This window comes from Onthophagus taurus, chromosome 7 (genome assembly GCF_036711975.1).
Source record: "Onthophagus taurus isolate NC chromosome 7, IU_Otau_3.0, whole genome shotgun sequence".
Classification (NCBI taxonomy): Eukaryota; Metazoa; Arthropoda; class Insecta; order Coleoptera; family Scarabaeidae; genus Onthophagus; species Onthophagus taurus.
In genome coordinates, this window is record NC_091972.1 from 34891490 (window position 1) to 34909294 (window position 17805).

Consider the following 17805-nt stretch of genomic DNA (forward strand, 5'->3'; position numbering starts at 1 on the left):
TCAGTACAAACGATGTTATGCCTATGATACCATTAGGACTTAAAGAAACAAAGGAAATCGATTTTAGGGATTCGTTCAAAGATTTTATTTTAGAACATTACAGCGAAGACGCTTCTCAATATGAAGACGCAATAGCTGATTTTATGGACACAAGACAAGTAAGGTTTCGTTTCTTTTTTAAATAAATTTATCACATTTTTTGTTTTAATTAGGCAATGAGGACTCCATTGCGTGATAGTGCCGGAATCGGTCTTCTCTTCAGATACTACAACCAGTTGTATTTCGTGGAAAGAAGATTTTTCTCGCCGGATCGATCTTTGGGAATTTACTTCGAATGGTTCGATTCCTTAACCGGAGTACCGTCATGCCAACGAACCGTCGCCTTCGAAAAAGCATGCGTCCTCTTTAACATCGGCGCGGTTTACACGCAAATAGGCGCCAAACAAGATCGTACCACAGCAAAGGGACTCGATGCCGCCGTTGATAGTTTCTTAAGAGCCGCTGGAACATTTAGATATATCAACGAAAACTTTACGAATGCTCCTTCTATGGATTTAGGGCCCGATATGCTAGAAATGCTTATACAACTCATGTTGGTAAGATCTCTTAACCTTTCTTCGGATTCATTTTATTAATTTTTTTTTTAAATAAAACAGACTCAAGCAAGAGAATGTTTATTAGAAAAACTCGACCTTCAATCACAAGAAAAACGTTCAATTGATATTTGTTTCGATTTGGCACAAGAAGCTCAACATCTCTCAGATTGTTATAATCACGTTCATAAACTTATCGCGCATCCATCGGTAAAAGATTACGTTCCATACAGTTGGACGGCCGTTGTTCAAGTGAAACGTGAGTTTTACGGCGCGATGGCCCATTTTCACGCTGCCAAAGGTATTCTGGACAAAGAAGCGGCGAATATGTCGGCTGCAACTAAAGAGGTCATGGAATATCTGCATGTAGAAAGCGCTTCTACACAACTTGACATCAGAATACCAAAAGACGATGCTGAAAGAAAGTTATTAGGTAAGAAAAATAAATACTTAAAGAATTTGAAAGTTTCTTCAAAGAGTTATTTTATTGTTTTATAGGAAAAGCCCATTTAAGAGAAGCTTTACTTCTTCATGAAGAATGCCAAAGACTTCACAGAATGTGTAGAGAATTAAAAGGCAAACATGCTTTAATAAACGTTCTTAGGACGGCCCATCGAAATATATTACATTCTTATACATCACAAGAACACGAAAATGATTTTCGAGAAATTTTAGATCCACCTGAAATTCAAGCTGCCACAAAATTTCAGCTATCTCTTACCTCACCAGACTTTACACAACACCGAGTAAATGATTTGTTCAAAAATTTAGGACCAATCGCAATATTTTCAGCTAAGAGACACTGGACGGCACCGAGATTAATCCAATTATATCGAGGAAGAGTTACCGAAGGATTTGGATTTTCTGTTAGAGGAGATGCTCCAGTTATTGTCGCGATTGTTGAAACAAATTCTTTAGCAGAGGTAAATTAAATAAATTATTAAAGAATTAAATCATTTCTTGTAATATTTTTAGTATGGTGGTGTTAAAGAAGGTGATTTCATAGTGGCTATTGGAGATGTAGATGTAAAATGGTCGTGTCACGATGAAGTAGTGGCTCTTATTAAAAATCACGGGGATACGTTAAGTTTAAAATTGGTTACACCAATGGATAGGAATTATTTGAAGGTACACATTTTAATACTAATTACCAAAAATATAAATAAATGTATTTGTAGCCTTCTAAAACAACAAAAAGTACGGTATCGACTCATAGTAGCAGTTCAGGTGTGTCTAGTGAAATGTCGAGTCCTTCGGGTTCAATTGCTCAACATAATCATCACAATAAGAGACTGTCTTGGAATCCGTTTAAAAGGAACTCATCGCGAAACGCTAAAGATATGTACGATAATATTATATTTAGATAGAAAAAGGAAAAGTAAGTTATTATAAAATTAGATTTAATTTGTAAAGATAAGTTGAACATATTGTAATATAAATAATTTATAACACTTGTTAAATTTATACATTATTATACAGTTTAAATAAAATTAAATGTTATCAATTTTTCTGCCTTTTTATGGAATTATAAAAACAGTTTTAATACGAAAAGATAAGACTTATATATGTTGGAGGCAGATGACGAATTCGGCCCGTGGCCGATTTATTTAGACATATCGGCATATGTCTAAAGCTGTTAGGTCACATGACGAAAAAATGATACAATCGGGATCTGACCATATCAGGTTGAACACGTCCCGATATGTACATTTGCACAATGCGCCGATCCGATCGGAATTACAATAACCTCTTTTGGGATGTTTATGAGGGACATCACTTACGTGCAGTGTGTTTATTAGTACGTTTTACTGTTTTTAGCAGTTACCGAAGTTATAAAGTTTTAAATATAAAGTGGTTGACTTTAAATATGGAAAGTGAAAAATATTTAGTTGAAAAACAAATTTTTGAAACTAAGCTTTTTAAATTAATTGAAAATAGTGGCGCTAATAATTTTACCACCGTACTAACTGTTGAGCATTATTTAAGTATTTTAAATCAAGTAAAGAACAGCATGTCAAAGAAAGAGACGAAGGAAAAACTAAGTTGTCAAGATTATAGGCGTTTGAATAGATTTGAAATTCTAAGAATTGGTGATAAAGAGAAAATTATTGCAAAACGAAAGAATGATGATGTGGTTTCTATTAGGTATGATTGCGATGTTACGGAGGAACACGGCATTTTAGAAAAAGTTCATAAAGATACTGGCCATAAAAGAAGATTAGGAATGGAAAAAGAAATTGCTAAGAAATATTGTAATATTCCCAGAAGTGTCATTGAAGAGTATTTGAAATTATGTGCTATGTGTCAATTAAAGAAAAAATCGAAGCAGAAAGGATTAGTAGTAAAACCAATAATTTCTACAGGGGGGTACTAATTTAATAAAAGGGGACAAATTGATCTTATTGATATGCAAACAGAACCGGATGGCCCTTATAAGTTTATCATGAATTACCAAGACCACCTCACAAAATTTGTGTTTTTAAAACCTCTAAAAACTAAAAAGGCAAAAGAAGTAGCATATAACTTGATGGATATTTTTTGCATAGTCGGAGCACCTTGCTTGCTTCATAGTGACAATGGCAGAGAATTTGTGAATCAAGTAACTACTAGCCTTGCAGATATGTTTCAAGCGAAAATAATTCATGGTAAACCACGTCATTCTCAAAGCCAAGGGTCCATCGAGAGAGCGAACCAAGATGTAAGAGAGATTTTAATTAGTTGGATGCAGGAAAATGAGACAACTAAGTGGGCAGAAGGTCTAAGATTTGTGCAATTAAAAAAGAATCATTTCACCGAGGCATCCAACGTACTCCATACGAGGCTATGTTTGGCATCCCACTTGATAATGGCTTAAAAGATTCAAATCTTCCGCTTGAAATTGTAGAGAAGTTACACGATGAGGACGACATTTATAGATTAGAAAGCAGTGTTGGTAGAAACATAGAACAGGTAGTATCTGAAAAATCAGATTCAGAATTTCAAAACAGTGATGGAGGAAATGAAAAAGATGTACAAGAAAGCTTTCCCATAAATTATTCCAAAAATGATTGTTGCTGAGGAAGAATTGTTGAGGTAACCTAAAAAAACGCAGAGAATTTACATTGCTTATTATTATTATATGTTTCATTTTAGGAACAACGAAATCCGATTAAAATCAATAAATCAACATCGATCTCATAGTATTGCATGTTTAAAAAAGCAAGCAACAGAAATGTTACAGCAAAGTTGTTCCAAATTCCCAAAAATTGAAATTGGGCAGAACGTTTTAGTTAAAATTTCTGATGTCGACAGAGGACGCTTAGCTCCTCGTAACATTTTGGCTATTGTATTGTCCGAGAAAGATGATTTATACCAACTTGGTACATCAACTGGCGTCTTGGAAAAACTATATGCAAGGAATGAGTTCCAGGTATGTACTTAACTAATATTTTATATATTTAAACGGTAATAAAGTTTTTCTTTTCAGCCTTCTCAAACGAACTCATTGACATCTTCAGATGTACCCATCGAAAATAAACTCAGTTTGCGAACGGTGGCGGCAAAAGAATCAAATTCTTCCCAGGGGTTTGTAAGATGCAACTGTCGTAAACAGTGCAGTAATAAAAAGTGCAAATGCTTATTAAAGAACTTGAAATGTAACAGTAAATGTCATTCAAGTACTTCATGTCGCAATAAGTAATAAAATAAATATTATGTTAGTTCCTACATTGCATTTGTTTCTCATATGACCAAAGCAACAATTAACATTTCGGGATATGTTTAACTGCTAAAAACAGTAAAACGTACTAATAAACACACTGCACGTAAGTGATGTCCCTCATAAACATCCCAAAAGAGGTTATGTGTAGTTCCGATCGGATCGGCGCATTGTGCAAATGTACATATCGAGATGTGTTCAAACTGATATGGTCAGATCCCGATTGTATCATTTTTTCGTCATGTGACCTAACAGCTTTAGACATATGCCGATATGTCTAAATAAATCGGCCACGGGCCGAATTCGTCATTTGCCTCCAACATATACAAATTCCCTATTAAATATCATCCTGCATTTTCAATCTGCTCAGGTCGTGTTATTCTCTGGATATTAATGTATCAGTTATTGCTTCATCAAGTTATTGCATGTTTTAACTATTAAGATGTGCAAGTTCGAATTTTCACAATAATACGCGATTAAATGGTACAGGTTTCTTGACAAAAGTGGATTCCAGTACGGCCAAAGTGGATACTATTAACCATGTGTAACGCAGCAAAATTTGCTGCGCTGACACACTGATACTAGCGCACCTAAGTGAATTAGCGCAATGTATCAACTCAATTGCGCTATAACACAGTTGCTGAATGCATCACATCCATCCGCCTGCTGTTTCGTTCCAAGTTCTAATAAATGAAGGTTTTATACGTGATTAAGGGATGGAATTATCACTTACATACATATTTGTAAATCTTCAAGCCACACCGGCGTGCTTTACTACGCCAACAGTGGCGCAATTGAGTTGACTCATTTTAAAATTGGGTATCAACACACTGTACTGAGTTAACTCAATTGCGCCGCGCAGCGAAATGTTACACAACTCTAGATACTATGAGAGCTTTATTTTTTAAAATACGTTTTAGCATTTGGTAGGAACAGTTCCAACGCATGGTGACTTTTTGAATCAATCTGTATAATATGATGTTAATCAGCAGCTGCAAGCAACCTCGGCTTAATTAGTCAAAAGATCTTATAATAATAATAAAATACTTTATTCCCCCCATTTTACCAAAAAAGCGTAGAGTACGTCAATTTAACGATAATTGCATTGTAATATAATACACATTGAGTTCAAACATTAAATTGGATAAACATGTCAATGGTATACATCGGATTTTCCGTGACAATAGCTCTCAGTCTTCTCCGGAATCCTGGAACTGGCAGGATCTTTGTACCTTCCGAAATGTGATTGAAGATCTTGATACTCTGGTACGGAGCCGTCTTCTGAATCTTAGTAAGGTGCGTTTTTGGTAGCACCAGACAGCACTTCACCTTCCCGCGCGTATTTCGAGGATATGATATTATATATTTTTTTGAAAAATTCAAGGTAATTCTTCCTAACCAATACAGCACATTCCAGAATATAAATTCCATACAAGGTAGGTATTTTATAGTTTTTAAAGTAACTTCTACAGCTATTAGTATTTTTTAGACCAAAGATTGCTCTTACACACCTCGTCTGTAGTATGAAGATTCTATCTATACCAACACCACGGCCCCAAAAGACAACTCCATATCTTAGCAAGGAATGGACATAAGCATAATAGGCACGTAATGCTACCTCAATGCCAGCTGATCTGGAAATAATCCGAATCTATAGATCTTCATCCGTTAATTCATACGTCGTTTGAGTTCGATGCGCCACAATATGATGACCAGTTTCAAGTTGATATAATCTTGGTCACTAAGCCTCGGGCGCAAATGACCTCGGTATAATTAGTCAACAGATCTGCAACTTCATACGTTAAAGCCGAGGTGCTACAATATGATGATTGGTTTCACGTTGACATGATTTTACGATAACATGATAACATTATGATGACGATAACATTAAAGTAGTTCCAAGTTTTACCTATCTGAGGAGTATAGTAAATGAGACCAATGACACCACATAGGAAACACGACATGTTACCTACGAACAGAATATAATTTTGACCAGCCGTATAAGGTCATGTAGCAATCCGCAGATCTGTTCAGATTTGGTTAATTAATTATTGATATTTTTTATTCATTCTCGAAAGGAGGAGATCGTTGCTCGACTCATCCTTCCCTTCCTTTTCTTTTGTCTAATTGTTATAGTTGTAATTGTCTGATTGGTGGAAACATGCTTTGGCCAATAAGGACATTCTTAGACGAAAGAGTATCCAGGGGCTAAAAGTTTAAATATTGAGGAGGAGCGCATTTTCAGACAGTTCGGTTTAAATTAAATTAAATTTCTAGGCGCGGGCGCCCCCTTTTAGGCGGCGCCAGAGTGCAGTGCACCTTTTGCACCTTCGGTAGCGCCGCACCTGTCTACGATGGAATCTACCTGGAATCCACTATATATAAACAATACCAAGATGACCATATATAAAACTTTGATAAGACCGGTTGTTACCTACGGATGTGAAGCATGGACGTTAATAAAGAAATTAAAAGAAATGTTAGCAGCATTAAGGTATTAAGGGTACATAACGGTTGATGAATTCGATATAACCAGTAACTGGGAGAGTTACATAGGAACCTGGATATTATGAGATTTGTAAAGATCCAAAGTCAGTAGGCTGGACACGTGGAACGAATGGATGAGAAAGGGTTCCTAAAAGGAACGAGATGGCAAGATAACATAAAAAGTAGGAGTTTTTGGAGGAATAAATTGAAGGAAGTTAAGGATTAGTCTGGGCTGTAAAGCCAGTAATATGTTTCCACTTTGTTAATTTAATACGTGCTACAATCTTTACGCAGCATCTATCTAACAAATCATGTGTAAATTTTCTGCAAATTTAAAGATGTATGTTTTTGGTGAATTCAATATAACCCATTAAAATGCTGTTCAGTCCCGAGTTGTTGATGAACTAGGTAATAATTGCTACAAATCTTTGGTTGTTAATTGATGTCCAATTATCCCTATTTGACATGTATAGCTTGGGTACAGCATCATAACTAATCTTTTAAATTTTTCATCTTTCATTAAATTAAATAGATGCCCAAAAAAATCCAAAAAAAAAATCCAAAGATTTGCCCTTGTTAGGTGAAAAGATTCTATACTGTCGATTTTAGTGACCGTTTTTGTTAAAGAGTACAATTGAAAGTCTTCTTAAGTTCCCAATAATACACCCTCAACTGAAAGTGGACGTGCAAAATTGATCTTTTGCCCTCTTCTTCTCACTAAGAATTTCATTAAAATGATAACAAATTTCACTATTTCGTCTGACATTTTATCAATTTTGTAACAGATTTGGTATTAACAAAGGATGCAATGCGAGAATTATCTACAACTTTCCACACAAAAATATATACTACAAGAGGATTAAAATAGTTATGTTAAGGAAATTTGAAAAAAAAATAAACAAAAGGAATTTTCCTGTTCACCTCACCAATTGTTACCAACTTTATAATAATTTGACCGGTATTGAAAAAAATAAACTGCATGTTTAAGCATAGTCAACAAATGAGTAGTTCACATTATCAAAAATTTTAGAAAAATTAATCAAAATCATAGATTGTAACCATAGATTATATACATAGTGGATGTGAAACTCTCCCTCCCACTGCTTTAACAATTTCGACTCTGGTTTCAAGTGAGATGTGAGAAAGTGGATTCAATATTTGCAGTTTTTAGAATTTATAATTTTGAGCAAAGTACATGTTAAACTTGCTTACATTCAAAGGAGTCAGAATATTGTGGCAGGGAAATGCAGATGCCAATCTCTCAGGTATTTTTTAATATTCGAAATTGTACTTCATTATTGCAATTGTGATGTATTAATTATTATGCAATGAGTATACAAAATTATTTTAGGAGCTCAGGAATCCAATTCTTCAATTAAAAAAAATAAAAAAATCCAAATTGTTGAATTTTCTCTTAAAGAAACCACCAATGAGATGACTTGCGCTTTTATATACACAAGACTTGAGTTAGAAATGACATCAAATTCGTTCTGGGATGCTGGACTAGATATATGTTTGCATTTAAATGTAGAACAAAAAACTGGTAAATTGATTTACAGGTAAATTGGCAATTTTGGTTCCTTGTATTACGATCTTTCCTAAGCATTGGTCTGATCCTCAAATAATTAGAGAAGATTTTTGTCAGTAAACTAATCTTTGCAACTAGAATCGCTTGATAACAACCGACTAATTCGTTACGACAATCTGGAAATACGGGTTAAAACACAACGAGTTACAAAAATACGATCTCAATTAAAGCTGTTCAAACCAATCATGAACTAGGTGATCTAAAAGATCTGAAAAAAAGTGTAAAAATAGTTTAGCTATTCATAAGCTTTTAAAAAATGAATACCAGCAGTTTGAAACTCAGCTGACACTTCCTTTTTAAGGGTGTGTCCAAACATTGCCGCTCGCGAACATTCTTTGTTCAACCTGGCACGCGGCAGAAAGCGAACGCCGCTTGTTGCTGCCACGCTATTATTTAAAAAGAAATTTATGCGAAACGTATATACTTTACTTATATAATTTTCCATTTTAATGAAAATGGAGAATCATGGACGGTTTTCTTGTTTCATCGTTTAGAAAATTTAAAAATATGTTTGGAATCGCCGAAACGTATTCATGAAACGCACCCAAAGAATCAAGTGGCATCTTTTAAATATTTAATGAAAGTGACACAAAGGAATAACAATCACCAGATTCATATTTACACTGGGAAATAGGCAGACGAGAACAAAAAGAAAAATTATCATTTCAACAATAATTTGTGAAATAATATCAACAATAATGTCTTACTCTTGGTGGGACGAAATTTTAGTCAAAAAAATTGTGGACTTAATGAACTAATTCTTAACATTTCAATCATTGTGGCCTTAAACGCACTATGTAATATTCCATTGTACATGGACAAACTCGTAGGTCTTGGGTTTGATAGATGTATTACAGGGTGTAAATATTGTATATCTAATAAAGTAAAAAGAACTTACATTGGTAGTCAGAAGTGAGAAAAAAAAAATAATTGTAGGAGTAGACAATTTTATTTCATTTAGGTACATGACTAATAAAGATAAAACAATAACAAAATGCAATAAAGTTGGAAGATCTATGATTTGATGAGTTTTCGTTTATTATTTTTTTGGCAGTTAGCAAAAAGGCACAATCGTCTTCAAGACATTGTAAAGTAAAAAATGTTACTATAATATAAATAACAATTTGTACCAATTAGAGACATAATGAGGTATTACAGTATTCATTCTTTTATTCGTGTAAAACCCTTTAAAAAAACGATAACCCCTAAACAATTTCAACTACCTAAACGTTATTACAGTACTTCCTATTGCATCTAAAGTTTGTATATGAGTTAAAGCCTGATCAATTTCATAAGGTTGATAAACTCTGTCCACAACACTTTGAATGACACCATTTTCTATATATTGAGATAATCGATCCAATTCTTCGTAACAGATGTGTGTTTCACCATAATCTTTTAAACCTTCATTAGAACATTTCTACAGAAAAAAAGTTGTAATTATTATTACTGAAAATGGTTTTTAACATACCTGAATGAAAGCCCTTAATTGGATATAAAATCCATATAATTTATTGAGCAAAAATCCATATCGGTCAGACAAAATCGGTTGAGGTAACGTTAGAATAACGTTACCACCATCCTTACAATATGTTTTCAATTCAGATAAATCCATTTCACATGGTACCGTCACAATAATCGCCCAAAATTTTTCATGCAAATCAAGCTCTTTCTTTAATAAATGTGCATTATTCGATTTCACTACAGCATCTTCCCCACGATATGAAGTCAAAGGTATTATATCATTTACTTGTAAAGCTCTTGCAACAGGAACAGCTCGTTTATAACAAGATACAGTTACTTTTGCACCCCAGTAATTTAATATTTGTACCACAAGACAACCAACAGCTGAACAGCCACCATGAACAAACACTCTACAATTATCATTTTTAATTAGATTTGTATGTTTAAAATTAATTTTGAAACGTACGTTTTTCCTTCTGCGTTTAACACGTTTAAATCAACAGATTTTAAAGCATCCAGGGCGATTCCGCCACAAAACGGAATACTAGTTGCGCTCTCAAAACCTAAATCGGGTGGCATTTTTCCCACATGCCGTTCTGGCAATGCAACATATTTCGACATTGTACCAGGTGACCAGAAAGGTGTTGTTGCCCAAACTGTGTCTCCAACTTCGAAACGCGTCACATTTCTACCTATTTCGACTATTATGCCTGCGCAATCACGACCAAGTGTTACCGGAAGTTCGTCTTGATAATACTATTACAAAAAATTATGAAATAAAAAAATTTTGTTGAGCACTTATTTATATGGTGTATTTGAATAACATTGCTAAAGTTTAGGATAACTTATGCGTAATCGAAAAATATGTTTACCAAAATGTATGAGAAAAAGAACATGGTAGATATAGAAAACAAGAGGATTAAAATAAAGAAAGCAAGCTTAAGTTTTGAGATGATTAAATCTAAAAATTACTTAATGCAGCGAAGACGCTACAATTAAAACCGAGTCTTACTTACGGATCATTTCGAATAGCCGCCCTCTAAAAATTGTATATACAAGTCATTCCTTGAAAAAAAAATGGATGATTTGTATCATGCAAGTGAAATATCATAAAAAGCACCCTTAATTATTTTACCAATACATATACATATATCTTTTAAGAAAATCAATTATTTTCAACCACACATCGCACGTGCAACTTTTAAAGTAGATACCCCTCTTAGATTTTTGAAGGACAGACGGCCAAGGTCGAATGCTGACATCACAGTATCAAAACTCTGAGAAATATCCACTTAGATTTGCTTAAATTGAGTTAGTTAAGACTTTCGAGGAATCGAGCGACCTTGATCCATGAGCCCCTGGGTGAATGACGTGCAATAGTAACTCGGTATGTAGCAGACAAGAGATCAACCAAGGTCAGGTTACCGCCCTGATAGAAGAGTCCTTGGTCCTCCTGGGGATGGGGCACACTGTTGGATAGCCTTAGCCCCGAAAAAAATCCACGTTGTGAAGAAAATATACCCGAACTCTCCATATAGAAAGGACCCAGGGTACAAAAAAGAAACATGAATATAACTCGTTTTGAAAAGGCCTACATCTAGGAGTGGATAGAGACGGGCTGAGAAAAAAGATCTGCAAACACCAAAAGATGCATGAGGAATGGTTTATGGGAATCATACTACTAATACATAAAAAAGAGGACAAATTAGAATGCTCTAACTATAAACCAATAACGTTACTTATAAAATTATATCAGGTATAATACACAATTACTATTAATTAGTAATTAGGCTAACTAATTACGCTCGACAATACATCATGTATTCACCTTTAAATACAGGAAAAAGCGTATGAATATAATATCGCTCTATATAATTTATACATAAATTTTAAGCAAACTCTCGACAGTAATTAAAAAATCAAATACTAAGCGACCCACAGATATTTGGAATCCCCACGAAATTAGTGGAACTCATTAATATGACCATGGCGGTATCCAAGGCAGTAGTGAGTGCAGACAACCAACATAGAGCGGCCCTCCATATTAAGACTGGAGTCAGACAAGGAGATGCGCGATCTGCCATACTGTTCGATTTTGTTCCAAAAGCACCTAAATACTATGCAGAAACCCTGGAAAATATTGAATGTAAATTAAAGCAAAATACAGGTAGAGAGAAAACCAATCATCGAAGACAATCTAATCTACGAAACTCTACACTTCGAACAAGTAGAAAATCTTAGAAAAGTAACCAAAATCTTATACGAAGATTCAAAATTGAAAATATATAAACCTATGCAAAGCCTATATTCGAATGAAAAGTATTATGAATTTATGGCCTAATATAAAATAATGACAGCAGATAGAGATTAAGAATGAACCATGAACTAAACTGTATTATAGAAGATGCCGACATAGTTCATAAAATGTCGTAAAATAGAGTAGCTAGGGCATATAATACGTATGAGCGATAACCAAACCCCAAAAAGGGTACTACACAGTTTCCCGTAGAGGCAGCAAATGCACAATCCATCGTTATCGAGAGATCTGTAGCATCGAGGATCTTCCTAGAAGTCCTAGAAAACCAAAAAGTGCCATGACTACCACCACAGTCAAGCGTTCCGGAGGCAAGGTCCTCCAGAATTCCAAGAGGAGTCTCAGGAAAATGGCTAGGTAGCTGAATATCAACCGTGAATCTGTGTACAGGATCCTTAAACATCGTTTGGGGGTTCATAGCATAAAGACGTAAAAGACTCACACTTTGACGAAACAGACCACTCGCCTTTAGAGAGGTCGCGAACTTCTGAAACATTTCTCACCGCCGGAGTTCAAAGACATCCTCTTCACTGACGAGAAGTTATTCACGCCAAAATGACAGAATTCTTACGAGAGCGGTATAGGAAGCGAAGGCGCATGGTCGCTACGTTTCCTCGAAAGGGTCATGCCGCGCAAGCCATGGTTTGAAGTGACTTCGATCGGAAAGACACCGCTAATTTTTAAGAACCAGAGGCTCAACAACATCTGATCAAGAACTACCTTGATGAGATTCTGAAAAGGAAGTGCTTCCTTGGAGCCAGTCTTATTTCAACGGACGGCTCTGGACATTCCAACAGCAATCAGCGCCCGCGCACAAAGCTAAGGTGGTTCAGCAGTAGTGCTGAATTTTCCAGTCATGATCACCTCCACGAAGTGATAATTTTTTGTAGTCGGTCCTTGAGAGCAAGGCCTCTGCTACTTCCTACAAGAATCTCGACAGTCTGAAATGCGCCCTTCACAAGGCATGATGATTTCGACGGACTTACTTCTGGATTTTATGGCAGATCGTAGTACCGCTAGTACTATTGATATAAGAAGACAATCCGGAATATCCAAAACTACATAATAGAAAAAGTCGGCAATTGTGTCTAAGCCACTTGTCGACCGCGCAAGAATTAAAAATTGCTGCCATGCGTTGCGAATACAGTTTTGCCATGCTATGATGGAAATATGTATTAATGAAGCTGCGTGTTTAAAAAAATTACTTCTTACCACAGATGAGTCTATTAAACGCCTCAAAGAGGCTAAATTCATTACCGTAGGCTATGCTGATAATCTAACTATCCTTGTCAGGGGAAAACATGTGGGGGTGTTATTTGACAGTATACAAGAGGCTCTCAATATAGTCGAGAAATGGTGTGGAAGGCAGAAATTGTCGGTTAACCCCAATAAGACCGATTTAATCCTTTTCACACGGTTGCGGAAAGTTGGTAATTTTCGATTGCCCTTGTTCGGAAAATGCCCACTGAGTTTGTCTAAAGAGGTTAAATATTTGGGTATCACTCTGGATAGCAAACTATCGTGGAAGTCACACCTAGATAATAGAGTAAAGAAAGCTAGTGTCGCATTTGGCCAGTGCCGAAGGGCGGCTGTGATACGACCTATGCTCCCTTATGGTGCAGTAGTATGGTGGTCTAAAACCTTACAGGTTACTGCCACTACCGCACTAAATAGAATACAGAGACTTGCGTGTATGTATGTTACAGGTGCCATGAGCACGACCCCCACTGCGGCCATGGAAAACATGTTAAACTTACCACCTCTACATTTATATATTTAGGAGGTAGCGCTGATTACCATGTTGCGACTACGGGAAGCAGGACTTTTCAAAGGAGAGGAAACCGGAGGAAGTGCAGCACTTTGGAAGGAGGCGTTGACAAACACACCTCTATTGGAATGCTGCACGGACTATATACCGGTTAAATTCACATTTTCAAGGAAATACCTCACCCATCGTGATTCCACAGAAGTACATGGAAATAACACCCTTATTTTATCCCTCAGCTGACGAAGCACAGAAATTTGTAAGGCTGGGTAAGAGCGCCTTACGGGTTATTACGAGACTTGTTGCAGGTCACTGTAAGGTAAATAAACACCTTTATAACATAAAGTGTGGTGACAGCCCCCTCTGTCGTGCTTGTGAACAAGACGACGAGACGGTCTATCACATCTTGTGTGACTGTTTTGCCCTCAAGGATCTCAGATTAAGAGTGTTCGGGGAAGAATGGCCTACTATGGATGGCGCCAGAGACACACCTCTGAGCAAGGGGCCCGTTGGGGCCTAAGTGCTGTGTACTAAGTGCCATGTCCTCCCCTTCTCTTACATACATCTTACAGATGAGTCTACCTAAATACTCATAAATAAATATTTGGTGATTTCAAATACTTCAGATGTGGTATTTACATGATGGGGCGACACCTCATTGTACAAATACCGTTAAGGAGTGGTTACACCAAAACTTTCTTGGGTCTTGGATTACCTCCATTATTTAACCTAGTTTCGATAGAAAAAACTGCCGCTTAAATTTCAACCTTGGAGAAGTTGGTACTGAAAATCTCTTTGCTATAATAACTGACAATGCCAGTGAAGTATAAAAGAAGAAAGGTATAAACCAAGGACTGCTACATTCATTGTTGTGACAACGTGACACGTCTGTGTATTTTTAGAGCTTATATCGTATATCGTAGACGCATTCATATTAACTTCAAAAGTAAAGCTTGTATTGACATGTTTATCATATAACCTCTAAAAACACACAGCAAACGCATAGAACTCCATGACAGTTAACTGGGCGTGGCAAATAGTGTGACGTAGAGTGCGGGCAACGAACAGTGGGTTACAAAACAACAATGGATGTAACAGTCCTTTTAGATTCTACTGTTCTTGGTATAAATATATTTCTGTTTATGGATGCATTGCTCATACGCTGCATTTGTTAATTGGAGACACATTAACAACTCAATTAACAACTCAATGACAGTTAACTGGGCGTGGCAAATAGTGTGACGTAGAGTGCGGGCAACCAACCCATAGTGGGTTACAAGACAACAATGGATGTAACAGTCCTGTTAGATTCTACTGTCCTTGGTATAAACATATTTCTGTTTATGGATGCAACCATGTCTATTATTATGGAAGATGTTTAGGCTGCCATTAAAGAAATTAACAATTCTCACATTTTATTGACTACTTTCAAGAAAATGTAGACTGAAAGAAATTACACCAAAGCAGCCATTTTCTTAAAATTACCTGTGTTAGTTCTAGTTTTGCATTAGCACTATCACTAGAACTAACACAAGACCTAGAATTAGAGTAGAACTATCACTAGACCTAGAACTAGAAATATTCCGTTTAGCCATCTCTCTTAAAACAGCTGGTAGGAGGTAGGTAGCGCTAGTTAGCATCAAATATCACTATGTCGCATATTTTTACCTGTGCAACACAATGGGGATCAATTATTCATAGTTTAAAAAGTTTTCTTAATACAAAATATGCATTAAAAACGTTGGCAGTTGATATTGGATGAGGTTATTTTTGGGGAAAAGGTTCAAACTTTTATCACCTAATAAACCCCATTGTTAAATACATAACCCAATTGAAATGAAATAAAACGAGCTTTTAAGGAATCATTTCCTTAAAATTAATTGTGTTAGTTCTAGTTTTACACTAGCACTATCACTAGAAGTAACATACAATATGCCTTAAAAACATTAGCAGTTTGTGAAACAGTTGAAGATATACCCAGTTCCAAAGTTGATATTGGATGAGGATATTTTTGGGTAAATGGTTCAAACTTTTATCACCTAATAAACCCTATTGTTAAATACTCAAAACAACTGGAATGAAATAAATCAAGGTTAAGCTGTATGCTATTAGTTGAATGTATTTACAAGTTGGAAAGTTATTTTGAAACAGCTCTTTCCTCAAGCCCTTTGCTTAACCAAGAAGAAAGGGAAGTAAAAAACTGTTTAGTTAAGAGAAAGCAAATGGGAGTAAATCCAATCCATCTAGCAGCAAATATTTTAGCTTCAAATTTTAATGGAATTCATCTTAATAGAGAAGAATAAATACAAGGAACAGAGATTATAGACAATATGGCTACTGTAACAAACCCAGATGAGTCTGCAGAGGTAATGGCAGAACTGGCCCTTTAACGATCTAAAGAAGAGTTATTTGGAAAAATATATGTTTTAAAATCCATGGAAAACGGCTAAAATTATTAGATTCTACCACCAATGTGGAGGTTAATGAAGGCAATGAACACCTTTATGATATTGAAGTGATTGAATGCAGTGATTTGGAATCTTTGTAAGAGCTATCTGAAAATTCATTAGATTCGAAGAATACTGTTTTTTTTTTGTTATTTGTTTCAAAGATTAAATTATTTTTTTACTCCAAATATATTCTAAACGTCATAAATAAGGCCTCCATAGTAATCACTCCCATAAATGTGACCCATGCTGTATTTGTATTTAAAAGCTTGTTGTCAGAAAATTCTCAAAATCGAGAATATTTTCCTATTTTTTTTCTCAAGAATTTTCCATCTCTAGTCATACAACATGTTAATCTTTAACTAGTCGCATACAATCAATAAGGAGTCATCCACATATAAACAGGGATGAAACTCAAAGCTATGAACTCACTAATTAAAAAAACATTAATAAAAGGAAATAGAAAAATATGCTCTCACATTTCCATACATCATTTAACTTACCTTAAAATTTTTAATTAGAAAACCTCTTATCCTAGAACCATATCCATGACATATTTCTTTATCTATCTTATTTAATGAGCAAGCTTTAACATCTATTAATACCTGATTGCTTTCACAGGACGTTGGACCAATTGCATCATCTACCACAGTTGCAGACTAAAATTATTTTACATTAAGCAACACTTTGACAAAGAGAAAAATTATTTTCCTTACCACAAAACCTGAATATCTTAAACATTGTACAGCTTGCATGCATCGTCCTAAATATTGTTTACTGGGATAATATACTCTTGATGTATAATACCCAATAGCAAATCCAACAATAATTCCAGTACCACCTATTAACACATCTCGTTTAGTTGCTGTAAAAAGAAATAAATTAAATAAGCAATCTTTGTTTTTAAATATATAATAAACCATTTGATGTAAAAATCCATGATATCTTCTCGTATAAGTAAGCGGCGTTACACCTCTCCACTATGTACTCTTGTATGTCATTTGCATATAAAAACAGAAGTGTAAAATATCGAATAACACCATCTTTAATTTCTAAGTATCGGTCATTGTTTAAAGCTTGAACGAAAACGTCTGATAATTTTCCGGATGTACTAACAATAGCGGCTTTACCTTCATCAGCAGCCACTCGAAGATGATGCTAAAAGTGGCAAAAAATTAAAAAAAACAAAATTGAGGTTAAGATGTCACATTTCTAACCTGCAAGCTGTCAATGGTTTCAGATGCTCGAAATACCACTTCGTCCATTTAGGTCGATGCGAATAAATAATTTATTACATAATTTCGATATCCAGAACACATATGTAAGGTAGACACCGGGACATTTACACGATTAATTTTGATCGAAATGAACAACAATTTTGAAGTAATTAAAAAGAAAATATACCAAAAAGGTCTTCACCCCGATACTGAAACAAAAGAATGTTTACAAT

General features: G+C 35.3%; 2 protein-coding genes and 1 long non-coding RNA gene across 8 annotated transcripts in view; 2 read left to right on the forward strand and 1 right to left on the reverse strand.

The window, feature by feature from the left end:
* The window catches only part of LOC111413189 (GTP-Rho-binding protein rhophilin), a 112568-nt gene extending 110469 nt beyond the window's left edge, over positions 1-2099 (forward strand). For all 4 annotated transcript variants that reach the window (XM_071197362.1, XM_023044075.2, XM_023044076.2 and 1 more), the window contains exons 3-8: positions 5-158; positions 213-596; positions 657-1026; positions 1092-1516; positions 1569-1721; positions 1772-2099. In XM_071197362.1, coding sequence (XP_071053463.1) covers positions 5-158; positions 213-596; positions 657-1026; positions 1092-1516; positions 1569-1721; positions 1772-1960 — 1675 coding nt within the window. In that variant the 3' untranslated portion in view covers positions 1961-2099. The remainder of the gene's footprint in view (positions 1-4; positions 159-212; positions 597-656; positions 1027-1091; positions 1517-1568; positions 1722-1771) is intronic.
* Positions 2100-3679: 1580 nt separating this feature from the next.
* Positions 3680-4298, forward strand: LOC111413179 (uncharacterized). The gene is made up of 2 exons (XR_011640900.1): positions 3680-4002; positions 4060-4298. It is a non-coding gene; the product is annotated as an uncharacterized lncRNA (long non-coding RNA).
* A 4997-nt stretch (positions 4299-9295) lies between these two features.
* On the reverse strand, positions 9296-17804 carry LOC111413187 (reticulon-4-interacting protein 1 homolog, mitochondrial-like). 3 transcript variants are annotated; one of them, XM_023044072.2, is made up of 8 exons: positions 17573-17785; positions 17486-17513; positions 17276-17431; positions 17072-17220; positions 16859-17014; positions 10296-10585; positions 9837-10239; positions 9296-9785 (listed from the first exon to the last, which is right to left on the reverse strand). In XM_023044072.2, exons 1-8 carry the CDS (start codon positions 17618-17620, stop codon positions 9585-9587), a joined length of 1431 nt encoding a protein of 476 aa, XP_022899840.2. In that variant the 5' UTR covers positions 17621-17785; the 3' UTR covers positions 9296-9584. The 3 variants fall into 3 exon arrangements, with proteins under 3 accessions (XP_022899840.2, XP_022899841.2, XP_022899839.2); XM_023044073.2 differs by having other exon boundaries at positions 16961-17014; positions 17276-17513; positions 17573-17804; XM_023044071.2 differs by having other exon boundaries at positions 17276-17513; positions 17573-17804.
* Between the last annotated feature and the right edge of the window lies 1 nt (position 17805).

Bases quoted from the DNA above. Each gene is read 5' to 3' on its own strand.
- LOC111413187 (XM_023044071.2), bottom strand. From the start codon at position 17,620: ATGGACGAAGTGGTATTTCGAGCATCTGAAACCATTGACAGCTTGCAG. The intron at 10,240-10,295 runs GTACGTTTCAAA...TGATAATTGTAG, and splicing joins TTAAACGCAGAAGGAAAAAC to AGTGTTTGTTCATGGTGGCT. The intron at 9,786-9,836 runs GTATGTTAAAAA...TTTTTTCTGTAG, and splicing joins AATTAAGGGCTTTCATTCAG to AAATGTTCTAATGAAGGTTT.